Source organism: Oncorhynchus mykiss, chromosome 8 (genome assembly GCF_057628025.1).
Source record: "Oncorhynchus mykiss isolate SJ-2025 chromosome 8, ASM5762802v1, whole genome shotgun sequence".
Taxonomy (NCBI): domain Eukaryota; kingdom Metazoa; phylum Chordata; class Actinopteri; order Salmoniformes; family Salmonidae; genus Oncorhynchus; species Oncorhynchus mykiss.
The window spans coordinates 67340280-67368252 of record NC_143029.1 but is presented as its reverse complement, the minus strand read 5'-3'; the positions used below and the strand labels follow the sequence as shown (position 1 = coordinate 67368252).

General features: G+C 40.4%; 1 protein-coding gene across 2 annotated transcripts; it reads right to left on the bottom strand.

Annotated features, from left to right (window-relative positions):
* LOC110530359 (potassium voltage-gated channel subfamily B member 2) lies at positions 1 to 27329 on the bottom strand. Of its 2 annotated transcripts, none has more exons than XM_090182333.1 (3): positions 26994 to 27329; positions 25253 to 25962; positions 1 to 4161 (listed from the first exon to the last, which is right to left on the bottom strand). In XM_090182333.1, the coding sequence occupies exons 2-3, from the start codon at positions 25829 to 25831 to the stop codon at positions 2278 to 2280; spliced, it is 2463 nt and encodes an 820-aa protein (XP_090038459.1). In that variant the 5' UTR covers positions 25832 to 25962; positions 26994 to 27329; the 3' UTR covers positions 1 to 2277. The 2 variants fall into 2 exon arrangements, with proteins under 2 accessions (XP_090038459.1, XP_021469022.1); XM_021613347.3 differs by having other exon boundaries at positions 27012 to 27329.
* Between the last annotated feature and the right edge of the window lie 644 nt (positions 27330 to 27973).

The following is a 27973-nucleotide window of genomic DNA, read 5'->3' as shown; positions in this document are numbered from 1 at the left end:
TCACATGAACAAATTTTATTTGTCTTGCATATGGTAATAAACCTATTGTAAAACAATAAGTTACTATTCATTCACTATCAAGTTATGTTGACTAACAATTAAGATGACTATGGTCACATACCGTTAAAACAACCAAAGTATATTGGGATGGAGGGAACATCAAAAAAAAGCAGGCAGAAGAAAAATATCTGCGGAATTGACCCTAGAGTTACCTACAGTATATTGTGGTTGTAAGTATTGATTTGAGGATGTGCGTATGATCAAGCTAACTGTACAAAAGAATGTAAGATAATTACAACAAAAATACAAATTGTTTTACAGATGACTTGGTGGATAAGAGGTGGTGTCATACCAGGGTGTGTCAGTGCAGTAACTTTTCCTGTTTTCCCTGACATCTCAATTATGATCTAACATAAGCCTACTGCACTGTACTGTACTGTACTGTACATTACTGACAGCAAATGGTACTTTGAAAGGAGGAAGTAAGCCATGATATGATAAAGCTTTCAAGTTATACAAAACCCGAGAACTTGGTACAATAGCTATTTGCTTATCATCACCTCATATGTATCCCTACTAGAAATACATTATTTATAGATCTCTATGTACCAGCCAAATTATGTAGGTTTTCGCCTTCTCATAAATGTCTATTTATGAAAAGGCACACAATTCAAAAATGTACCAGGAAATATTACAATCCTGATCTATTTTATCTTAGAAAAATAGAATCAATCATACGAGTGAACCAACAAAACATAATATGGTAGCATAATCTACTTTAAATAGAATATAAGCACAGTAGTTTATATAGTTAATACACTGTAGTATTACTATTGTCCGCAGTAACCCTCGTGATTCAGTTCAGACTTGTCGGCATCATTTAAAAAAAAGCTGCAACAGTTGTCTACCATTTACTGAGTAGATCAGCCATGCAAAACTTAAAATGCACAATGAATCAATAAAGATTCATCAATAAAGATTGTTCAATATTAAGAGGAATTCCAACTAGAGATATGCATGAATTCTTGGATTAGTGCCTTAAAATCCTCCGTCTGTAGAGGGCAGTGTTATACTTTCTACCTGAGTACTGTACTGTATTGGACCTAGCAATCAGCCCCATACAATATAAATTCAACTTGACACATCAAACATCACATACACAGTATTTGTTCCAACTAGCATACATACATACCCAACACATGTTCTGCACTTCTCGAAGGCAGCATTATAACAACATGAATACAGTGAGGAATGTAACAACAGATTTCCTTTGATCAGAATGGATCTGGTACTCAGCAGTAATGCATGTCCATTTTAGTGAAGAACTTGAATAACCATTCAGTTGATATGATCTGTATCTAAGTGAATGAAGTGCTGCTGTATGATACTTTTTTCCCCTTAAGTATAATGGTTGTCATTATCTAATCACTTTTGCCATAGTGTAAATCCTTGAGGTTGCCATGCAATACTTGTATGGCTTGTCCATTTCCCATTGCATGGATGAAGGGTTGCACAACAACAGAGCTAAACACAGAAATTAGGGACGTAAGCTCATTCACGAACAGAATATAAAATAGTAGAATATAAAGTATTAGAAAGCAATCATAGATAGTCATGTATAGGCTATTATTAAAACTGTCTTATTGGTCTATTTCCATATAGATTTGCTATATAATATGCTGCACTTTCTTTTTGCTTCCCTGAACTAAGAGACTGTTGCTTGTTCCATATATCTCTTGGTTGACTTGATTGAGAACAATGCAAAATCTAAACAGACAAAATAACATGAAAAGTAAATTAAACTTAGCAAATGAATGCAAGTCATATCAAGTAACAGAATATGATATGACATTGATACTGTTTCACAAATGATGAGCCCTTATATAAAAATCCCAAAGCCTTTCCTCATTTCTCTCTTCAGATGATGTCCTTGTCCCAACACACTAGCAAGCTAAAACAAAGAAACTTGCAATGAATAACTTGCTACGTAAAAAGTCCTGGACCATAATGTACAATTTGTTCATAAATGTCCTCATTCATACTAGGTTGTTTCTTTGCTCACATTGGAGCCTTATAGTAAAATCCACTGTTATAAGTTCCACGTCTGCAGCAAAAAGCAGTTCTCATAGGTCTTCAGAAACAGTGATGTTATCAGAAATAATACTTGTCAAGTCATGCAGACAACTTATTATTCACTACATTAGTGTGCTTCTTTTTCTTCTTCATACACAAACAGAGAGTCTGTTTCCTCTTTCCTTGACCGTCCACCTATACTAGTCACATGCTTGTTTCACAAGGTGGAGATAGACTTCCATCCAGAACTATGTGGTTTTCCTTTTGGCTGTTGCCTGTCTCTCTTTCCCCGTTGCCGGCGACGACCACTTCCTGAGTAGTGCAGTTGAGGGATTTAGGTGACAAAGGGCTGAAGACGGCGGCCCTGTCCATGTGATTCCCGCTATGGCTTAAAATGGAAGGCGGACCTTCTCCCTCTAAGCCCTGGGCTCCATCCTCTCTTTGGCCTGACTGTCCTGGAGACCATGGGCTGGTCACCGGGCCCTGGCCTGGGGGTGGGGAGGGCTGGTATCCTGGTGGAGACAGAGTTGCACTGAGAGACTGAGGGGACTTAGTGCTGGGAGGTGTTAATGGCACCTCTCCCTGAGATTCATTGAAATTGACTTTGAGAGATTTTGTCTTCTGTGGATTGTTGCCTCTGAGAGAACTGCGGATGCTTTCGACGCTCATGTCAAAGCTTTGATTATCCTCCCCCTGTGAGGCCCCCTCTGGATTGCTTGAGACAAACTCATAAAGACCCTCCTTGATGATGGTGGCCGGCTGAACTTTGCCTGTGGTTTTTGGTTCCACAGAGGTGATCTGGCTGAGGTCGAGGGGATGAGGAGCTCTCCGTCCTGCTACGTTGGGGAGGAGGGAACTGCTCTCTGCCACACTGAACTCCGTAGTGCAGCTGGCAAAGCTGTCCACACTGGATGGGCTCCTGAGGTCACCCATGGCTCTTTCCTTGATTGGGGGGGGCTTTAGTCCAGAAGACACTACCTTCATTTCCATTACTTCCTCAAGCTTCTGTCCTTGTTCATGTGGAGCTCCAGAGCCAATGTTGGCAGTGGTCGTCATCTTGTTGTACATCTCCTCCAATATCTGGGCGTTCAGGTGCTGTGGGCTGGTTCTTGGTGGATTGACCCTATCTGGAGATCCCAGTTGAGCAACCTCTTTATACCTCGCCTGGGATTTTGGACTAACCTCAGAGTTGCCGTGCCTACTGCTCCACCTACTAGGCGAGAGATGGTTATCCATCGGCCGTTTCTCGTCACCTTTCTCCACCATAACATCCGTCAGCTCCATACTGCGAGCAAATGCATCCTTCAGATTCATAGAAACAATACTGCCATTCCTCTTGGCCCGCTCCAAGGCCTCTCTCCTCTTGATGGCTTTCTCCTGTCTCTTCTGCTCTCTGTAAAACTCTGAGAAGTTGTTCACAATGATGGGGATGGGCAATGCAATGACCAATACACCTGCAATACAGCAGAGCCCACCAACTATTTTACCAAGAAGAGTTTGTGGATATATGTCCCCATAACCTACAGTTGTCATGGTAATGGTAGCCCACCAGAATGAAGCTGGAATACTAGTGAATTTTGTGGCATCTTCATCTTTTTCGGCAAAGAATACCAGGCTGGAGAAGATCATGATACCCATAGCCAGAAACAATATTAACAGACCCAATTCATTGTAACTGCGCCGAAGGGTGAACCCAAGGGACTGCAGTCCAGTGGAATGTCTGGCCAGTTTTAGAATTCTCAAGATTCTCATGATACGAAATATCTGGACCACTCGTCTGACATTCTGGAACTGCAGAACACTCTTGTTGGATTCGGTCAGGAAGAGAGTTACATAGTAGGGCAGGATAGCGAGTAAATCAATGACGTTCAGTGGGCCTTTGCTGAACTGCCACTTGTCAGGAGAAGAGAGGAAGCGGAGGAGGTACTCCATCGTGAACCAGGCGATGCACACAGCTTCAACATGCGCTAGGCTGGGATTGTCATTGAACTGTCCAAACTCATCAACGACTTGTAGCTCCGGCAAGGTATTGAGTGATAATGAGATTGTTGATAGAACGATGAAGAATACGGAGACAAAGGCCAGGAACTGAAAGACAAAGAAACAATTTAATATTAGTCATGATGAGAGAGTTGAAACAACTCCTTTTACGTGTGTGCGTGTGTGTGTGTGTGTGTGTGTGTGTGTGTGTGTGTGTGTGTGTGTGTGTGGTGCACATATATGTGTCATGCGACTAGAAAAGGCCATAGTATGTGGTTGGATTGATTTCATCATCTCTTGTGTTTCATCCACTAAACAAGGGGGTACACAAAAGGTCCACTGAACATAGAAGAGATTAATGTTAACATCTGGAATACGAATTTGAAATAAACAAGGTTCATATCAGCATGTCACGTTAGCATTGCTTGATATAAAGGATGGCCAATTTTGGGAGATAAAGCTACAATAACAATAACATGATGTCTTCTACATACATAGACAATCCACAAAGTGATATCATATTTGTCGGAGGTTAACAGTTTTGATTAAGTAAACAAATAACTTCAGCATTTTGCAAGTGGTTCTTTCATGTTTCAATGTGTTCTCTTGATGAAAGAAAATATCCTCCATTCATTGAAAACAAATTTTATGCGAAATGTCAAGGAACATGAATCAAACTGATTAGAGATTTCCTGTCTCTAAATCTCTGAAGACTTGATTTGGTATCAACATGTATACAAATGCATAATTTACACCTGACATCGTCTTGCAAGCCTAAAAGTACATACTGGTTACTAATTCTAGTTAACTTGTTTCTCAGAACTAAGCCTTCCTTACTGAGGTACCTGGAAAACCTTCATTATGCCTTCAAGTGAGCAGATAGTGAGTGACTTCAATATTTGTTTACATTTAGCTTTGCCAGGAGGATCAATAAGAGCAGGTGTAAGAATGTAAAAATCAACCAGTAAGTTGACTGCTGACTTTGCTTAAGGTCTAATGATTTTCTATAAGTAAATCAACTACCACACCTCAGCTATCACTGTCTTCACAGGGTCTAGAATTGTTCTCCCAATGCAAACCCTTAACCCTACAGTGGGGTACTCATATTGGTCTGGCAGAGGCAGAGCAGCCTCGTAATGTGCCTTGACCTTAAGGGAGAGATTTGTTAGTGCATCCATCTAACTATAAAGTCATTTTTAGTTTTACTATGATATTACTGGTACGTTACTTAGTGACAGTATAGCGACCTATTTTTTAAAATGTATTACACAACATCCTTTGGTTAGATGGAGCTGCCACTTAAACTTGTATATACTGTATAACCCAATGGGTATGATGATGTGAGCAATACCAGAAATGGTTGTGTAAGGCACAGATGACAGAGCAGAAGGCAATATTTCCTCCCATCCAGCTAAATGTGGCCGGTAGCAGAGGCTCGCTTATGGATTGATAATCAATGCTTAAAGCAGATATCCTGTCAACTTTCTGCAGCCCATAGGCCACTCTTTCCTTACCCCAAGAAACACTTAAATCAGGGATATCTGACTGATGGAGGAAACAAACAAATCACCACATCAGTTAACGCTAATTAACAGTATATAGATTTTTGTCTGCACTTTATTGTGTCACGGTTCTAAGAAGTCTTTGTCAATGGCTATCTTTCTCTGATTAAATAAGCACTAACATAAGCACATACCAAAGGTTGACAAAGGTCAAACCTGTGAGGTGTGTGTATGTTCACTTTGTCATCAAGACAAGGGCACAGGTTTAGTGCCCTGTGGAAATAGACGCTTATTATATCCCTCTTAGTTATACCTGGTCGGTCCAGCCTCCCTCCCTCCTTCCCTCCCCCTTGGCTTGGGTTCCCAAGGCCTGTGACACTGTCATCACATGGGCTTTACCTCCCTGAAACACTCTCTTAATCATGGCTTTAGAGGAGAATTAACCCCAGGTTACAAAGGACTCCGACACCGAAATAGATCTGTATCTCCAACGCCTCTGTAGAAAAAAGGTAATTGTGATTAGCAGACAGAGACAAAAAAAAAACTATGGCATAAAAGTATAGTTAGGGCTGCAAAGGGAGCGGATATTACTTGAAACTTTCAAAGTGTACCAGTAAACTACCAGAATGTTGGTATCTTTCAAGGATTTTATGTAATCTATGACAAGACATCTAGTGGCCCTTTTGGGTATTTCAGATTATCACAGGTGTCTGTAATTATCTCTAGCCCTCTGGGGATTTATCAAATGTAAAATATATGAAATAATTAAATAAGATGATATTAAATTAAATTAAAAACGGAATGTCAAAGCTCTAAAACATTATGCTAAATATAAGCCATCAAATTAGTGAATACCAGGGTTTCAGCATGAAATATCCTTTTAACACACTTACAGTGCCTTCAGAAAGTATTTATAACCCTTGACTTATTACACATTTACAGCCTGAATTCAAAATTGATTAAATATATTTTTTTCTCATCCATCTACACAAAATACTTTTTAATGATTTGTTTTATTTTTTACTTACGGAAAATGAAATACAGAAATAACTCATTTGCATATGTATTCACATCCTTGAGTCAATACTTTGTAAAAACACCTTTGGCGGCGATTTCAGCTGTGAGTCTTTTTGGGTAAGTCTCTAAGAGTTTGCACACCTGGATTGCACAATATTTGCCCATTATTCTTGTGGTAAAACTTTTTTCAAGCTCATTGGTTATTGACCATTACTATTCATCCATTTTCAAGTCTTGCCATAGATTTTCAGGCCGATTTAAGTCAAAAATGTAACTAGGCCATTCTGGAGCATTCAATGTTTTCTTGGTAAGCATCTCCAGTTTAGATTTGGCCCTGTGTTTTAGGTTATTGTCCTGCTGAAAGGTGAATTTGTCTTCCAGTGTCTGTTTTAAAGCCGACTGAAGCAGGTTCTCCTCTAGGATTTTGCCTGTGCTTATAGCTGTATTCAGTTTATTTTTATCCCCCCCAAAAACTCCATAGTCCTTGCCGATGACAAGCATACCCATAACATGATGCAGCCACCAGCATGCTTGAAATATGAAGAGTGGTACTGATATTTTGTGTTGGATTTGGCCCAAACATAACGCTTTGTATTCAGGACACATTTTGTGCAGTAATACTTAAGTGCCTTCATGCAAACAGTATGCATGTTTTGGAGTATTTGTATTCTGTAGAGGCTTCCTTCTTTTCATTTAGGTTAGCATTGTGGAGTGACTGGGTGTTTTGATACACCATCCAAAGCCAAATGAATAACTTCACCATGTTCAAAGGGATATTCTGTGTCTGCTTTTTTTTTTTTTTTACACATATACCAATCGCTGCCCTTCTTTGCAAGGCATTGAAAAACCTTCCTGGTCTTTGTGGTTCAATCTCTGCTTGAAATTCACTACTCGATTGAGGGACCTTACAGATAATTGTATGTGTGGGGTAAAGATATGGGGTAGTCATTCAAAAATTATTTTAACCACTATTATATAACATGGAATGAGTCCATTCAACTTATACGATTTATTAAGCACATTTTTACTCCTGAATGTATTTAGGCATGACATAACAAAGGGGTTGAATACTTATTGACTCAAGACATTTCAGCTTTTAATGTTTTATTAATTCCTTGTTCTACAAACAAAATTCCACTTTGACATTATGGAGTATTGTGTGTAGATCAGTGACACAAAATCTTAATTTAATCCATTTTAAATTCAGGCTGTAACTCAACAAAATGTGGAAAAATTCAAAAGTGTGACTACTTTCACAATGGCACTGTATATATTTCACAATGTCAATATGTATTTGTTCTGTAATGTTTTGGTGTCAAACTGGTGGCAGTTGAGAAGAAAAGTCAATAGTTGCAGAGTTAATAGAAAATAATACCATTATTGATTAGATTCTATTTTCTCTTAAACCATATGGTCTATCTACTAGAAATTCATGGACACTGACATATTTTTATATACTATATATGAATACATCTTTTTACAAGTTATTCAAGTATAAATTACCAAAATTACGATAGATTGCCATATATTTTCTGTTAATTACCAAAAATACTGAAGATTCCAGTAACTTTGGTAAATTACAGGAGCTTTGCAACCCTAAATACAGTATTGTCTGTTGGAGATTCAGTCACACAGACAGTTGCCAATTTAATTTCAACTCATTTAAAAGATGCATAGGTGTTTGAATGGGAGAACTAATGACGTAAAAAGACAGATCCCTCATTGCAGATAATGCAGTTAGGAGTTAGCAGTAACATTTCCTAGCAGAACACCTCAAGGTGTCAAAATCATTTCTATAGGGATACTGGCCCATGTTGACTCGAATGCTTCCCACAGTTGTGTCAAGTTGGCTGAATGTCCTTTGGGTGGTGGACCATTGTTGATGCACACGGGAAACTGTTGAGCGTGAAAAACCCAGCAGCATTGCAGTTCTTGACACAAACCGGTGCACCTGTGCCTGACACCTACTACCATACCCTGTTCAAAGGCAATCTTTTGTCTTGCCCATTCACCCTCTGAATGGCACACATACACAATCCATGTCTCAGTTGTCTCAAGGCTTAAAGATGTATTTCTAACCTGACTCCTCCCCTTCATCTACACTGATTGAAGTGGATTTAACAAGTGCCATCAATAAGGGATCATAGCTTTCACCTGGATTCACCTGGTCAGTCTATGTCATGGAAAGAGATTAATGTTCTTAATGTTTTGTATGGTCAGTGTATATTGGTATATCCCAAACAGGCCAGGACATACTGTAGTATTTAGCACTGAAAGATTTTGGGGGGAGAGCTATTGACTGGCTTGGAGAGCTAACGATGGGACTCTTGGCCTTGTGAGAGATGGTTACACAGAAAAATCCCTTTCTGGAGGGGTTTCCCTCATCCCATGAAGCAAATGCAATTATAGACTTTATTAAATGTCATGTATTCTTTCTTATTTGAAACATAAATATTATATGTATAGGCTAATACATGCTAACTTTGAGTCTCTACTCATAGCCATACAACCATACTGTATGGATCACAATGAGTTTCATTAATCAATTATTATACACAATCTGCTTTCTATACACAATATACTGTCTGGCTGGCATTTTTCAATGAAAGTTTCCATGGGGGTGTTTAGAATTACAACGTTGACTGAAGAAGAAGTATCAGATTATTGGTTGATTCTTCCTGTTGAGGAAAGAATGAGTAACCATTTCTAACCTCTCTCTATCCTTACTATAGATAGCCACCAAATCCTATTATAATTATCCTGAAATGTCCTCCTCACAGAGACAAGACAACGCAAGCACATGCAGAAGCTCCTATACTTATGGCCCTCTGGAGGACAGGGGGTGTTATATTGACTTATTATACCTGCATCTACATATAAAGTGATAAAAAATATATAATAAAAATAAAAAAATGTCCAGGAGAGCACATAAGGTGATTTACAGTGGAGAGTGGCCATAGCTGTGACAGCCTGTCGATGCCACGTGAGTTGCTGACAACCGCCTGCATCTGCTGCCAGCTACTTCTGAGAAAGCCTCCTGCCAAGCTGAGGCAAAAAATAAATGAGCCACAACTGGTGGTAAAACATAATATATATGTTGGTTCCACTTATAAAGTACCATGATCCATACAAGTATTGGTAATGTTTATTTTTATTTTACAGTGCTGTTTTAGATGGTATTTGACAGATTATTACTCCGAAATGATGTGGTAAGTAGAAATGGGTTGGCCTACTGTACTTCCAGGTGTTTACCTGTTATTTACTTAATGAAAATAATGTATAATTCAACACAATCAGTAGCTACCTACAATTAGTATCAATGATATTTGTACTTGGTTTTAATATTAATAAGGTGGAAAAAGTTAATATGCCAGAACAATGTAACAACTATGTTACTACATAAGTAAATCCCAAATAACCCAAATCATTGGAAAGATATCAGATGTAAGAACATTTCAAAACTTTTAAAAAAATATACAAATGTTCAACTGAGAACACATTAAAGAAAGGTGGCTTGCTATAGAGCTTTACAGAGAGTCATTATGTGATGCAGTGGTACACTCTTAGAAAAAAGTGTTCCATAAGGGTTCTTCGGCTGTCCCCGTAGGAGAAACCTTTTTTGGTTCCAGGTAGAACCCTTTTGGGTTCCATGTAGAACCCTCTGTAGACACGGTTCTAAATGGAACCCTGCAATCAAAACCTGCAACCAAAAAGGCTTCTTCAAGGGGTTTTCCTATGGGGACAGGCAAATAACCTTTACATTTTACTGCAGTCGGCTAAATCAGGGTCACACAGAGTGTTTCTTGGTAGTCTTAAACAAATCTACTTTGAAACTAAAGTATACACCTCACACACATGGTTTTGGGTTTAAGAAAAAGAAGGCACCTGTAACATGTCAGATATAGAATTTAAATGTATTCAATTTTGAGTTTGCATCCCAATATTACACTTTATATACATATAAATATCACAGAAGACTGAAAAATAACAAAACTGTTTGACATAGAAACATTGAATTTTCAGCATTTATCAAGTGTATTAATTACGAATTTATGACAAATACTATATTAACCTTTTCACGCGTGAATTCCAAATATCTCTAACATGCTGACCACACTGGCAGTGTTGCGTGCGCGAGCATTGAAAAATAAATGTACACATACATGTTATTCAATAATTTCAACCAAACTGCTCATGAGCATCTGCATAGCCATGCGCTAAAATACAAATTGGTTATATTCTAGATGTTTGACGTGCTGGAAGTCCTGCCTCTCCCATCTCATTGGTTTTTAGGAGCACATACCCACGTGGGTGATTGAAAGATGGAGGTCCACACTCCATCCACACACACATGGTTTCTCAAATGATTGCCTCGCCTGGTTCACCAACTACTTCTCTGATAGAGTTCAGTGTGTCAAATCGGAGGGTCTGCTGTCCGGACCTCTGGCAGTCTCTATGGGGGTGCCACAGGGTTCAATTCTTGGACCGACTCTCTTCTCTGTATACATCAATGATGTCGCTCTTGCTGCTGGTGAGTCTCTGATCCACCTCTACGCAGACGACACCATTCTGTATACTTCCGGCCCTTCTTTGGACACTGTGTTAACAACCCTCCAGGCAAGCTTCAATGCCATACAACTCTCCTTCCGTGGCCTCCAATTGCTAGTAAATTGTTAGTAAAACTAAATGCATGCTCTTCAACCGATCGCTACCTGCACCTACCCGCCTGTCCAACATCACTACTCTGGACGGCTCTGACTTAGAATACGTGGACAACTACAAATACTTAGGTGTCTGGTTAGACTGTAAACTCTCCTTCCAGACCCATATCAAACATCTCCAATCCAAAGTTAAATCTAGAATTGGCTTCCTATTTCGCAACAAAGCATCCTTCACTCATGCTGCCAAACATACCCTTGTAAAACTGACCATCCTACCAATCCTCGACTTTGGCGATGTCATTTACAAAATAGCCTCCAAAACTCTACTCAACAAATTGGATGCAGTCTATCACAGTGCAATCCGTTTTGTCACCAAAGCCCCATATACTACCCACCATTGCGACCTGTACGCTCTCGTTTGCTGGCCCTCGCTTCATACTCGTCGCCAAACCCACTGGCTCCATGTCATCTACAAGACCCTGCTAGGTAAAGTCCCCCCTTATCTCAGCTGGCTGGTCACCATAGCATCTCCCACCTGTAGCACACGCTCCAGCAGGTATATCTCTCTAGTCACCCCCAAAACCAATTCTTTCTTTGGCCGCCTCTCCTTCCAGTTCTCTGCTGCCAATGACTGGAACAAACTACAAAAATCTCTGAAACTGGAAACACTTATCTCCCTCACTAGCTTTAAGCACCAACTGTCAGAGCAGCTCACAGATTACTGCACCTGTACATAGCCCACCTATAATTTAGCCCAAACAACTACCTCTTTCCCAACTGTATTTAATTAATTAATTTATTTTGCTCCTTTGCACCAAATTATTTTTATTTCTACTTTGCACATTCTTCCATTGCAAAACTACCATTCCAGTGTTTTACTTGCTAAATTGTATTTACTTTGCCACCATGGCCTTTTTTGCCTTTACCTCCCTTCTCACCTCATTTGCTCACATTGTATATAGACTTGTTTATACTGTATTATTGACTGTATGTTTGTTTTACTCCATGTGTAACTCTGTGTCGTTGTATCTGTCGAACTGCTTTGCTTTATCTTGGCCAGGTCGCAATTGTAAATGAGAACTTGTTCTCAACTTGCCTACCTGGTTAAATAAAGGTAAAATAAAAAAAATAAAAAAATAAAATTCCAGTTGGTTGCAGTAATGCATCTTAAAGTTGGTTGCCAACGTCATATAAAATTCACAGAAGAAGATTGAACTAGGACAGATTATTAGATTTAATTGTGGATTAATTGTCGGAGTAGAGCTAAATGTCCATGAATGTTTCATATGTGTTTCGACCTGTCCCCAAATTAATCAGTTGGCTCAGAGTTCTTTTTGATATTTCAACCTGCGTGTCCTGATCGCATCTGGTGTGGATGGACAAAATCAAGAAGCCCACACGGATACGCGCGTGCCCGGTGTCGTCAACATGTAATGGTCGCCCTAGCATGAGTTTTTTTTTTTATGCAGGTGATGTCAGAATCCACTCACTGTTTCAAAATGTGATCATTAAGCAACAGGACAGTTAACCCACACTGCCCTCTAACCAAGGCACTCTGCTTGCTAATTATCTATAGGCTGTTTCAATTAGTAAATTTCAAATTATTTTCTAACAGGTTTTATTTTGCAACAACAGTTTGAATTGAGGTGTGTTCAGGCTCCTCATTAATTCACATAAGAATTAATGAGGAGTCACCCATGTCACTGTTGCGGACAATTTATGTTTGAGGCTTTACTGAGCCGGACAAAATTCTCTCTTCAAAGAGTGCCCAAGTACTTCTCTCGTGTTTCTCGAGATCAAGTATGCAGACATTTGCGCATCTATAGTCAGAACAGGCCTTACACAAACTTTTCCCCCCTGGCACATTTTCTGGCTGGTGCCCGCATTGCCTTCATTCTTGTTTTCCTTTGGACTTTGGACATGCGTGTGCGTTCCTATCAAAGTAAGTGCCTTATTTTCTGTAAATTGTTTTGTTGTTTCTACTGCAGCATACCACATGTATGTATGGAGCATAATGTATTTACTGTTTTACTCATGTTTTCAAGTAATGGTGACAGATCATGTATTCCAATTCTTGCGTAGATTGTAATGGTGTGGGTAAAATATTTTTATGAAAGTTGTACTGATTATGATGAGCTACTGCTAAGCTATTTGCCAGCTCAAATCAAATCCAATTTTATTGGTCACATACACATGGATAGCAGATGTTATTGCGAGTGTCGCGAAATGCTTATGCTTCTAGATCTAACAGTGCAGCAGTATCTAACAGGTAATATCTAACAATTCCACAACCTAACCTAATACACACAATATAGTAAAGGTATGGAATGAGAATATATAAGTATAAAATATATGGATGAGCAGTGACAGAGTGGCTAAGATGCAATAGATGGTAAAGAATAGATAGTGAAATATACAGTATACAGTATATACATATAAGATGAGTAAAGCGAGCTATGTAAACATTATTAAAGTGGCATTATTTAAAGTGACTAGTGATCAATTTTTTTAAGTGGCCAATGATTTGAGTATGTATGTAGGCAGCAGCCTCTCTGTGTTAGTGATGGCTGTTTAACAATCTGATGGCCTTGAAATAGAAGCTGTTTTTCAATCTCTGTCCCAGCGTTGATGCACGTGTACTGACCTCGCCTTCTGGATGGAAGCGGGGTGAACCGGTATGATCTGTGACATGATCTGTGACATCAGGTGTTGTAGGTGTCCCGGAGGCCAGGTAGTTTGCCCCCGATGATGCGTTATACAGACCGTACCACCCTCTGGAGAGCCCTGCGGTTGTGGGCGGTGCAGTTGCCGTACCAGGCTGTGATACAGACCGACAGAATGCTCTCAATTGTGCACCTGTAAAAGTTAGTGGGGGTTTTCGGTGACAAGCCAACATTTTTTAGCCTCCTGAGATTGAAGAGGCGCTGTTGCACCTTATTCACTTAAAAAAGGTATTCATATAAAGTGTTGGTGCTACATACTGTGTCGGCTGATGAAATAACATTGACCGTCTTCTGGGTAACGCCCTCAAAACAAAAAAGAGGTGCTGTTGCACCTTCTTCACCACACTATTTGTATGCATGGACCATTTCAGTTTGTCGGTGATATGTACATAGAGGAACTTAAAACTTTCCACATTTTACACTGCTATCCCGTCGATGTGGATAGGGTGCAACAGGTCCCTTTGCTGTTTCCTGAAATCTACAATCATCTCTTTTGTTTTACTGACATTGAGTGAGTGGTTATTTTCCTGACACCACACTCCGAGAGCCCTCATCTCCTCCCTGTAGGCTGTCGCGTCGTTGTTGGTAATCAAGCCTACCACTGTAGTGTCGTTTGCAAACTTGATGATTGAGTTGGAGGCGTGCATGGCCACGTAGTCGTGTGTGAACAGGGAGTACAGGAGAGGGCTGAGCACGCACCCTTGTAGGGCCCCAGTGTTGAGGATCAGCGGAGTGGAGATGTTGTTGCCTACCAGCTGGGGGCAGCCTGTCAGGAAGTCCAGGAACCATTTGCACAGGGTGCATCGTCTGTGGACCTATTGGGGCGGTAAGCAAATTAGTAGTGGGTCTAGGGTGACAGGTAGGGTGGAGGTGATATGATCCTTGACTAGTCTCTCAAAGCACTTCATGATGACAGAAGTGAGTGCTACAGGGCGATAGTCATTTACGTCAGTTACCTTAGCTTTCTTGGGAACAGAAACAATGGTGGCCATCTTGAAGCATGTGGGGACAGCAGACTGGGATAGGGATTGATTCAAAGCGCGCAAATAAGTTGTTTAATTTGTCTAGGAGCAAGACGTCAGTGTCCGCAACGGGGCTGGTTTTCTTTTTGTAATCCATGTTTGTCTGTAGACCCTGCCACATATGTCTCGTGTTTGAGCCATTGAATTGCGACTCCACTTTGTCTCTATACTGATGCTTTGCTTGTTTGATTGCCATACGGAGGGAATAACTACACTGTTTGTATTTGGGCATGTTTGCAGTCGCCTTGGCATGATTAAATCGGTGGTAAGTGCTTTCAGTTTTGCACGAATGCGGCCATCATTCCACAGTTTCTGGTTAAGGAAGGTTTTAATAGTCACAGTGGATACAACATCTCCTATACACTTCTTTATAAACTCGCTCACCGAGTCAGCGTATTTCTGTACGTCAATGTTATTGTCAGAGGCTACCCGAAACGTAGCTATGTGTAGAGCCATGTTTTTGACATCATACAACGTGTCTGTCAGACCAAAGATGTTATAACACAACAAGGTGAAGAGATGGTTCAATTGACTGACTTATGGTGCTTTCAAGACAACTGGGAACTCTGAAGAATATGAGGTCAAATCATGACGTCAGTGATCTTCAGGTCGGAATGTCAGAGCTCTAGAAAGAGGCCAGAGTTCCCGAGTTGGAATTCTGAGTTGGATGACCGTTCAAAAAGTGGCCAAACTAAGTTCATATATTTCGGGCAATGGGTGAAGCCATCTTTGACTTAGTTTATTTGCGTCTTATAGTGAATGACATTCTGGGATTAGGGAGTTCTCTTGTCAAACATGGCTGCCATCATAAAGAAGTTAGCTGCTGTTAGCTTCGCTGATACGTGTCTTTTTTCTAAACAATATTACATTTCTCCCTTGTGCTCACCAGATATGTGGTACATTGTTAACAAGTCTAACTGTTCGGTGGCTAACTTAAGTATTGTGTTTTTGTCAATGCAACCTGTTATTTAGATTGGTTTATGGAATGAGTTTGGCTGTGGATGTGTTCCGTATGATGCTTGGATGATGTTTGCATTTATCTTTTACAATAAATGGTGAAATTGAGGAATAGAGTTGTGAAGACACAAATATGTGACCATACGAATCCAAGGGTTAATAACATTCCACCCATGAGGCCACTAGAGGGAGATTTGGTCATTTGACTGCAGGAAAGGGCACGGTTCTATATAGCACCTTTTATTCTAAGAGTGTGAGGAGGGATAAGACAAAGCCTCTGAAAAGCCTTGGCTGTAGGAATTGCGTGACGCAGGGATTGTCTCGGGCATGTCAGGATGAACAACCCATCAGGCTACAGTCATGGTTGCTGAGGTCAAGTCAATGGTCATCCTGCATTATCCCTATTGGGTGTGATGGCAGAGCTTCTTGAGGTCTCATTGGTCAACTGTGACCTGAATTATCACCCACCAGGTGGATCAAAGTGCAAGTGCAACATCCACTAAAGTGGCGTAATAGTTGCCAAATGGTTTGACCTTTGCATCTTTCCACTTTGGTCTAATCTAAATTCATGCTGCTTCACGTAGAAATTACACAGGGAAATTAGTGATACCCTTGAGTGACTTGAGTTGCTCTGTACATGAAGAAACAACACAATGGCAAAGACTACGCTGAAAAGTTTGACTTTTTCACAGGCAGGACAATGAAGTCAGTATTCAACATTATACATTAACACAACTTTTCTGTGAAAACCACACTAGTGGTCCACTACCATGTGTCTTTCTCTTGTCTATGACACCACATGGCATTTACACCATTCATTGAGACCACTGTGCCTTGTTCAGCAAATGCTCTATAGATTCTACCCTCACATTGCTATGTGATATACTACCCAAGCACTTAATACAGAATAATTCACTCACGGGCCTTGTACGCGTGTGGTGCATATAGATATAGTCCAGGTAGACAGACATCACTGGTGAGGGTGTGGGGGTGGAATGAGCAGGATTAGCTTCCTCCTGACCTTATCTTTAGATCTGCACCAACTTAATTACATGAACAGTGATCTGGATACAGAGAAATAGCTAGCCTACGTCTTGAGATCATTCCAGGGCAGGGCATGCGTGTACACACAGGGAAGGAAAGCCAACGGATCATCAGATACTCAGCCACAATAATGCACCTTCATGGCTAAGGTGTAAGAGTCTTCTTTGATACGCTGTGTAATAGTCATAAAACACCTGTATTGTTCTTCTCCTGCAAAACATTCTGGGTGGTTTTATCCCCCAACAGTCCTGACAGACAATCTTTACCCACTAAAAGAGCACAGTCTGACAAAGCTCTCATTAATTAAATAAATGCAAATGACAGAGCTTTCTCTTTGGCCGTGGAGCTCTCAGTGGAGTGGAGCAATTACCGTTGAGGCACATATGTTGTATTTTTATTGAATAAGTAAAAAGGAAATAATAAGGTGAATCAATAGACAATGTACAGTATGTCACCTTCATTACTTTCTCAAGACGGATATCGCTATGGGTATCTACAAGAGTTATTGTAGAGTATTTCAGGATTCATCTGTAGTCTAGAGGAAATATATTTTTCACAGCAATAACAATTTACTATTTTCCATATAGATCACATATATTTTCATATAAACTACAGATTTTAAAAAATAAGTTCCCTCTAGACCTATTTGGTAAAAGACAAAGTCCATATTATGGCAAGAACAGCTCAAATAAGCAAAGAGAAATGATAGTCCATATTTACTTTAAGACATGATGGTCAGTCAATGCGGAAAATGTCAAGAACTTTGACCGTTTCTTCCTGTGCAGTCTGATGAGTCCAAATTTGAGATTTTTGGTTCCAACCACTGTGTCTTTGTGAGACACAGAGTGAACGGATTATCTCTGTATATGTGGTTCCCACCGTGAAGCATGGAGGAGGTGTGATGGTGTGGGGGTGCTTTGCTGGTGACACTGTCTGATTTATTTAGAATTCAAGGCACACTTAACCAGCATGGCTCTACAGCATTTTGCAGCGATACACCATCCCATCTGGTTTGCGCTTAGTGGGACTATAATTTATTTTTCAACAGGAAAATGACCCAACACTCCTCCAGGCTGTGTAAGGGCTATTTGACCAAGAAGGAGAGTGATGGAGGGCTGCATCAGATGACCTGGCCTCCACAATCACCCGACCTCAACCCAATTGAGCTAGTTTGGGATGAGTTGGACCGTGGAGTGAAGGAAAAGCAGCCAAAAAGTGCTTAGCGTATGTGGGAACTCCTTCAAGACTGTTGGAAAAGCATTCCAGGTGAAGCTGGTTGAGAGAATGCCAAGAGTGTGCAAAGTTGTCATCAAGGCAAAGGGTGGCTACTTTGAAGAATCAAAAATATGTTTTTGATTTGTTTAACACTTTTTTGGTTACTAAATGATTCCATATGTGTTATTTCATAGCTTATGTCTTCACTATTATTCTACAATGTCGAAAATAGTAAAAATAAAGAAAAACCCTTGAATGAGTAGGTGTGTCCAAACTTTTGACTGGTATTGTAGATATAGGTATGTTCTGTATTTAGAAAATGCCCTTTGGCGATTTTAAAATCCAACAAGGGAATCCATTCGGGAGACCCAGTCTAAGAGCTTTGAGTATTATACCCTGCTAATCCACATTTTCATTATAATATGCTTTGACAATAAAGCCCTTTATTCATACACAGAAATCCCTCAAAACATAACCCTGAGCATGATGCTCTATGGTTATGAGTGGCGGAGATATCCAATACAGTATGTGAGAGGTGGGTGCGTTGGACAATGGGGCTAGTACGCTGGCTGAGCTGCCTCAGCTGTGTTTCTCTCTGTCCCCACCAGGCTGCATGCATGTGTGACCTGGACCGGCATGGTGCAGTCCTTGAGAACATCTGGCCACTGAGAGGTAAGCAGATTAATTGAAAGATCTGGATTTCCCTCATTAAGCCCTGGCCAGTGCCTTCCTCCCACTCAGTTACGTTTAGCTCTTGGGTTGCTGCTAAACTTAAAACAAAGGCTCCAAGGAAATGCACAAAACATTGTCCCGGGAAGATTGTTTGTAGAGGTTCAATCTGGCAGAACACAGGGATTTGTTCCAGCTATAATCTGCGACAGGAGTTTGGATTTACAGCGACATCGGAGAGGAAATGAAGACGTGTGGAAGGCAGAGAACTGTGGCTTAACACAGCTGTTAGAGGGGAATCTTCATCAAAATAATGACTGTATCACAAGTGTTATGGTTATGACATAAAAGAGAAACACCACTTGTAAAATTTCATGTAAAAATTATGTGCAAATAACAGTAAATCCATCAGTCAAACAGTATTACAGTTCCACATTCACCTCAAACCGACTTCACCTCAAGTCCAGTAGCAATATTGTGATCATAACTGCCAAAGGCAAAATGTAATTTACTAAAATAATTAATGATATGAAAGTATTCCTGTAAAATGTATGCCAGTATACAGCCAGCAAAAAATAATCCTACAGTATATAAAATATATATTCTGAGCCAATAACAAAATGGCTGACCTACAGAGCCTACTTCCTCTGGGGTATACTTGTCATACAGCAAAGAGCTCACAGTTTATAAATCTGATGGACAACAAGACAAAAAGCAGCAAGACAAACAACATGCTTTAAATCTCCCCCCCCCAAAAAAAAGGGATATACCATCTCAATGCATAGGATGTAAGGACTGAAGGTTAGATTTCCTCTGACAAATGTCTCGGAGGGGAAACAAACTGAGCACGGAAACTCAAGAACATATTGATCATTGTCAGGGGGTATTTATGGGAAAGTGATGTAGGACATATTGGATTAGCAGTGTTTTTATAGGTGAGATGTAGCTGGAGCCAATCCACCACATTTGTCACGGAGATTCTGCTGAGTAAGGGGCACAGCGGAGGAATGGCATTTCAGGACATAGTACAACAATAGCAACTGGAAAATGGTTATCTAGCCTACGTAAGACCATAACTTAACCAATATCAAGCCTTGTGTGTTTGTGTATATATGTGTGTGTACATATTCACTATTGATGAGGGATGTACCACTGGATAGGAAACCAAATATATCAGTGTTTCTTAGCAATGCAATGACTCAATTATCAATATACAGTGAAAATGCATATAGACTCTCAAAAATGTATCAATATAACATTGCAGTATGAAGGGAATTTGCATAGATTTCACAGTTCATTACTATGGTCAAAGACACCATGCTATTACCCCACAAAATAGTTTTTATTTAGACCATGTTGACTCAGGCGATGGTCCCTGGCTGTGATCTATGTAGACCAAAGCCTACTGGATTGAGTTCAGTTTGTTGGTGAGGGTGTGATGGTGTCTCTTTGTGTAAGGGGAGAAGGCCACGATTATAGTAATTAGTCAAATATTTGTGCCTGATTGGTCGTCACGATATACAGACCAACCAAAAGCTTGGTTATTTAGGTGACATGAACATGTGACATAGATTCAGACGACGTGATGAGTGGCACCCTGTACTTCAACACAGCATGTAAACTGAACTGATATTTATGTCCAAGGTATTCTGTTTTAGGGACAAACATTGGATGTTGCAATGGCCACGTGCTCACCGCACAGTACTGCATTGAATGGAGAAGAGCAGACTGCCACAGCATACTTATACATCACAACAAAAAAAAACATGCGTATGTCATCTGCTAATGCAGAACTAATTTGCATATTACTACGTATTTGATTACCACCCACTCCATAAATAGACTACTCAACTCAGGGCAATGATTTCCAACTATAGTAGAGTGCCCAGTTCCTTTCATGTGCCATTGTGATGTAGGCCTACAGCCTGCCAACTGCAGTCAAATAAATCATATCACACTCACCACCCTCAAGCCACGCAATCAATTGTATGATTTCTTAAATAAGAATGACAAATAAGCAAAAAAGACTACATTTAAAGTACGTTTATCGATCGCATGATCTTGACTTTCAAGTGTTTATTGAAGAGGATCAACAGACTCATTCAATCTGTACACCTCCAAAAAATGAGGAAAAACAAAACTACAAACATTTCACCTTTAAGACTAACCTGAGAGAGAAGACACTGTTTGGCAACTGAGTAATATTGAACAACCTCACTGATGATTAAGTCTAGCTCTAAAAAGGTCCAGATGGACCCTCTGCCATAATGGAATGAAATTCTCTCAAAGTTGATATAAATCTAAGATAAAAATGGAAGTAATTATTTGAAAGGTTTAACCAGCAGTTTCTAAAAAGTAAAAGGACGGCTCATGCTTTGAATTTTAACAACTGGCTACTATAGTGGAATGTGAAGGCCATTTTAAATTAAATGACTTAGCAACACAATGCATGGATGAAGTCAGGGCCGGGGAAAGATCTTTTGGGGGACAGGTGCAACATTTGTTTAATAATGTTTAAGGCTTGTTGAGCAGTTATGACTTTCATCATTAAGTTACATAAAAGCAATAGATGGCCATATCGTAATGGCAAATTAAATGTCATATATTTAACACACATATTTACGACAACTTGCAGTTAGTGGGATCAGAACAACAGCAACAAAAGGACACTTCAGAGACAGGAAGGGAAAAGGTGCTGTGCTCTGCACAGGTAGAGCCTGATCTGTGCATGTGCTTGTATAAAGTGACACAGGATGAGAATTGATGGGCTTATTTTTTCCTGTTTATAGCTTTTAATATTGAGGTAGTTGCAGATAGAGGAGAAGGGAGGAGGGATGAGACAAGTAGTTATATAAAGGGTGGCACATTACCACACAGATGCAATTTACATTTTCCTGCGCCTCGCACTGCCATGCTTTTACAAACTGAACTGCCATGCTTATACGAACTGAACTGCCATGCTTATATGAACTGAAGGCAAAATGGATTATGCTGAGAGGTGCAGTTTACTTGCCAAGACTCAAAATCCCTCATCCCATATATCAATAATAGGATAACATCCTTGGTATAATAATGATTCAACTTTGCCTGTGTGAATATACTCCCATGGCTGCTGAATATATAAAGAGCACTTAATTAAATGCTCTGAGTTGATCAGGTCCCCATTTCAAAATTGTGACCTTTCTATCCAGTGGGTAAATTGAGGTGGATTGAAAGACGTCTCTCAAAAAAGCTAAAACGTTGGAATACAGTTTTACCATGCACAAAATTCCAATCTAGCCCAGGCTAAGATAACCCTGTACTACTATAGTGCATGTTCCAGACCACAGCAATTGGGCCACATGGGCTAGTGAAAAACCTGTACTTTTCTTTGAGAACAATGCCCTATGACCCATTTGACATTATCAGCTCCAATTGAAGGTCAATCGATGTAAATGGGTGAAATAATTTTAAAAAGGATACGCATCAACAACACAATTGGGAAAAACAATTCTGCTATCCAAGCATTCTGCCTAACCTGCCAAATGGACAAATTTAACTAACTCAAGCTTTTTAAGCATTCTTCAAGAGTAAATTGAGAGTGCTAAGGAAACAGGCTTCTGCCATCTGCACAATCTCACAGTCATTAACTCAAATTAACCAGGGGACCCTCAACCTGTATCTACTCAACAAGTACTGAAGGAACTCATCATGAAGCGAGAAGGAGACTACCTGTACTTCATTTGTTAATCTTATAGCAGCAGCAAACCCAACTCCAGTAATTGATTAACAGCTCTACCGCACACGTGACCCCTGCCCGGGCCGACCGGCATATTGCAAACCTAGCTCACTGTGAGCCAGACGGTGTGCAGCCTTCGCAACAGTCTATTTGCAGAAGCAGCCAGGGTAAAACCCCCAAAGAAGATTAAGTCTCACTTCCATCACTCCCTACAGTACTGAGCCGTACAACCAGGCCTCAGCAAAACTAGGGACACACACCATTATGTAGTAGGCCTACCTGTATGATTTCCTGATGGCTTTTATAGCATATAAAAGTATGTTAAAACTGACAGATATTTAAGAACGGTGTGTAGAATGAAGGAGTTGATGACCAGTATGCCCAGGACACAGCAAGCTGTAAGCACTCACATGGAAGTTTCACATGTTCTGTGTCAAGAAGTTACTCATATTCACAAAAGTTTTGAATGTTTGGTTGTATCATTGAAAATCACACAATACATTTTTGACACCCGTGGTAAAGTTGTTTCCAATAATTTCATAATACAAATGTAGATTTGATAAATATACCAAATCAAATACTGTACTATAAGTAATAAACTGGAATAACATTTTACACTAATGAACATCCATTGAAGCCTCACAAAATTATGACTTCTAGAGTAGTCCGTGAGGTAATTTGATATGGTCAATGCAAGGCCCCTTTCCATTCCTGTCAGCAGTTGTGGGTGATGTAATGACAAGCGCTTGAGTGGATACTGTGTCATTGTGCTGACTCACAAAATATGATTGACTGGGAGCCAACCATAACATACTGCACTGTTGTGACAGGCCAGGTACAACCCATTGCCGCTCCTCCAGTATATCACACCTAGAAGGAGTTGTCGGTGCACACAGCCACTGCCCTTCCCTGTGCCTTTTGCTTTTCCATGTCTTTCTCAGGTCAAAGGGGGCAGCACACCCTGGGATCACCTCTGTGCTTTTAAGCACTCCCTAATCCCCATGTGCTAGCTAATGCTACCCCCATGGTTCCTTCTGCAAGCCAAGTGCCCATCAAGGGGGGGGGGGGGGGGGGGGGTAAGGGATGCCCTTTCTTACTTCACTGTTCACTCTATCATTACAAATCACCAAGCTAATTAACAAACACATTTGGTTTGGTGCTACTATACCCATCTCTGGATAGTCAGGTTTCAATGTAAATATAGTACAGGTATGTGAAGGAGGACATGTTTCAGGGTTTGGAGCCCATCAGCTTGAATTACATGATGTTCATAGTGGCTCAAATATTGCACAGGGACAAAGTGAAATCAAAAGGATTGCCCAATTGGCAGTCTGTTGAGTGTCCTGCCAGTTTAGTGAGGCAGGATAATGGGGACTGACCAGTACTTGTGTGAGCCAACAGTGGGTTCCCCTGACCATCTGTCCTCTTACCTTCACTACCTCCTCCTAAAACACTTTCCTATCAGGCCTACTCCTATAAGACACTCTCTGCACCTCCTCCAGAACTAGGTGACTAAATGTTATTGAATAAATTAAAAACTTGCACACTGCGCTTGACGGTATCACTTGTGTTTTTTAGCAAAACTAAATGTTCTGCTTATCCCTCCCAACTACTCTCCATAAAACTCCAGCATGGTCCTTCAGAAAACCTCCTGTACTGTATATACCATTTGAGGTTAGCATCTGTGTGAACCATTAGATGTTTTAGATTCTGCCCATAGAGAGGACAAATGTGCAATTGTGGGAATACAATGCATTACACTTCCCCACTCTAGGAAAAAAAAGATAAAAGCATGCACATTAAAGCTGTTACTAATGGGTTGACTACTTTCCTTGGCCTGAATTCTGGGACGCCCAGTACACATGGTATACCATTGGGAGTGTGTACGCAAGACAAGGAATTAAGTTGCTGTCTGCAAAATAATATTTCACATTAGACAGATTCATATAAGAACCTAGTCCTGGAGACATAGTTATTTGATTTAACCTGAACATGAATACCAAACCATAATACCTAACCTAACACTAGGCATTTTGTGCCCTAGTTCATATTCACCCCTTGTTAAGCAACTGATCACCCTATACTGAAATGAACTAAATGTATTTAAGGATGAAAAATACTGTGTATCAATATGTGTGATATTATTAATATATATATTTTTAAGTGTATCATATCATCTGTACAATACAAAGCGCAGTATGCACTAATCACACATGCACCATAATCTTCTGGGTTCTTTCTTATCTGATTACTTCATAGGTTAAAGGAGGATTAAGCTGCTGGGGGCCCAATACTCTCCTCCTGAGTTGGAAGGAAGGAGGTATCTAAAGAAAAACTCAATGTGGAACAAAGGATCTGTGAATAAAACTAACTGATCAAATTCCATATATCAAATCCCTGATATATTGAGATCTACTTCATTCAGAGTTTTTCCAGCAGCTGAGCTGGAGTTGAAAAGGGGTTAAGAGCATAGGCTCTATAGTACTCAACTACTTCACAGTAGCCACTTTAGGATGTTTGCCATGAGGCAAATCCAAGATCATAAATTATGTTTAAATCGATAAATTAGAGAAATTCCTGCATCAGCTATGACACCATGGGATGGGATGGATTTGGACTGACCCACAGTCAGTAGGCCTAAACTTAACCCAGGTCAATGCTTTGGTCTTACCTTAGCAGCAAGAGAAGAGCTAGGCTTCTCAAGGAGGTCCCACAGCTTCTGTCTCTTGTCTGGACAGCAGCCTTCTTCCGGCTCCTCCCCATCCTTTTCTCTGAGTGACTCAGCCTCCCTCCTCAACTCCTCGTTCATTTGCTCCTTCTTCTGGTGGTACCTGGCCTGGCAGCAGGACTCCAGGTAGATCTCATCTATACCCCAGTAGTCAAGCTCCTGGCCGAAGGACAGGGCGCACATCTCCTCCATCATGTGCAGCTTCCCTGTTCTGTAAAAGTTCAGAATGGAGGAGAACGCTCCTGGGTGCCTATCGAAGAAGTACTCGTTATCAGTCAAGCTGTAATCATCGCAGATCTCCATTAAGGTTTCGTGGGTATTGCAGTCTCTGAGTTTACCCAGCCTGGTCCTGGGCAGACGGTCCAGTGTCCTCCATAGGACCTCGTGGACAAGACCCCCAACATTGATGCGGACTCTTCTGGATCGGGCCTTGGTACGGATGATATCGATAGGCTCTGGTGGGAGTGAGCCTACAGGACGTAAGTTGCTTTTGGGGATCCCAAAGCCAGCTCTCTCCGCCATGATGGTCACAGTTCAGGTGTTCTGATAGGTCAGGAGGAGGTCAGGTCAAATCCACTGACCCCTCAGTTAGGAATGGGCACACCAACTTTGAATGTGAGATCAACTTCAAACCGGTTGCCCCATGGCTTCAACTGAGAGAAAAAAAAACAGGAACACTAATTTACCCATTAGTTGATGACAAATGTGCACCTGGATGCATTATCCTGATCGTGGGGACCCTCAGGGTGTGCAGACTTGTTTCAGCCCAGTTGGCCTCAACTAATCATCACGCCCTTGACTATTTCTATCAGGTCTCTTAGTATAGCAAGAAAATCCAAGAAACTCCTTAGCGGGCTACTGGAACAAAATCCTACACACCCTGTGGTCCAAGACCAGGATTGAAGAACAGTATAGCCAATCCAATTAAATAAATGGGATGTGAGCTCAAGGTATTGCAGAACTACCCTAAAAAGTTTTTCTTTATAAAATAAAAAATGATTCAGTTGCACTACAGCATTGAAGGCAATAGGCCTACACTTTAACGTGATTGTGTAGGCTAAAGTCAACCACAAATCCCACTGCAAGTATGCTAGCCTATTACACTTAGCTAGGCTACTGTACATGACTTGATAATAGCCTCAAGGCTATTTATACAGGAAGCTCTAGGGCACTCAGTTGCACAAACTTACAGTAGATGTATCACATGGAGGGCAAATGGTACCCAACCTCATCGTGATACTGTAGGTCTTGATAAGGCTGTGGTTGTGATTGATGATCATAGCCTAGGGTAAATCCTGATAGAGGTCACATAATTGTACTTTATCACCCCAAGGTTACTTATGTAATACACTGCTTTGAAGATCAAATGGAACCAATATATGATTGGTTATATTACACAATATACCATATTAATTCAGTAAGCTTAACTTTTCAAGCATCTTATCAATAATCACATCCTGACTGATCCTGTATTTCACTGTAATCAAGCAATCTATTTCACATTTAGGCTATTTATTAACATGTTTTCTTTTGATTTTACACAACCTATCATTAAATAATAGATCTGTAAATAGGCTAAAATATGATATATTATTTTTAAACATTTCAGAAAAACGTTAAAGGTGAACATTTCAGATTTTTTTTCAAACAGTATAATATAGGCTAATAACAATCCGTCTCCTACCTTTTTGTATCACTTTACCTTTCAAACCAAACTCCTCTCCCCCGAAAATAATTGAAGAGGCAGGTTATTCGTGATTAGGCTACCCTCCCATCAGACTAGTACCGCAAGCCGTCTGTAACTGGAGTCTTCCACATATCTTGATCAATTTTTGAAATAAACAGAGAAATATCGTCCTCGTAGAGAGGAAATACTACTACCAGTAGTAAAACTACAGATCACACACTCCATGGGGATATGGTAAAAGAGGCAACCTATCCTCGGATATCGAACATGTAGAAATAAACGGATGAGCGCACCATGGGGCTATCTGCATAGCAAGACACACATGATCGACTAAAAGGGTTGAGCGTTCTTTCCACCCGCTGGCTGCAACACAGCCCAGAGGTGAAAGCTAATTGGATTGAGTTGTACATCACCAAGGACAGCGCCAGATCAACGAGAACAAGCCCTCTACGAACTCTACTCAGTGCGAGACATTTGTCAACGAGGTAGACAGCATGTTGTAATGCTCTAGTCACATCTGCTAGTCAAGCATGCAACGTTTTTCTGAAAAGACTTCGATAAGAAAAAATAAAAGAACACTTGTGATTGAATGAAAATATGTGTGTCTGTGTTAGAAATGTCGACTTTTGGAATAGAATGCAACCGAAAATAATATATTTCAGTTCCTCGTGTAGTTAATTAAGCAATAAGGGTCGAGGAGGTCTGGTATAAGGCCAATAATACAATACCAAGGCTAACGGCTGTTCTTATGCACGACGAGGACGCAACTTGGGAGTGCCTGGTGTTTCGTGCCTAGATACAGCCCTTAGCCTTGGTATATTGGCAATATACCACAAACCCCCGAGGTGCCTTATAGCTATTTTAAACCAGTGGTGGAAAAAGTACCCAATTGCCATACTTCAGTAAAAGTATAGATACTTTAATAGAAAGTTACAAAAGGAAAAGTTACCCAGTAAAATACTTGAGTAAAAGTAGTT

What these genes read in the sequence shown, in the direction of transcription:
- LOC110530359 (XM_090182333.1), bottom strand. Translation starts at nt 25,831, where the DNA reads ATGGCGGAGAGAGCTGGCTTTGGGATCCCCAAAAGCAACTTACGTCCT. An exon ending in GCTCTTCTCTTGCTGCTAAG is followed by an intron (nt 4,162 to 25,252) that starts GTAAGACCAAAG and finishes TTTGTCTTTCAG; the next exon opens with TTCCTGGCCTTTGTCTCCGT.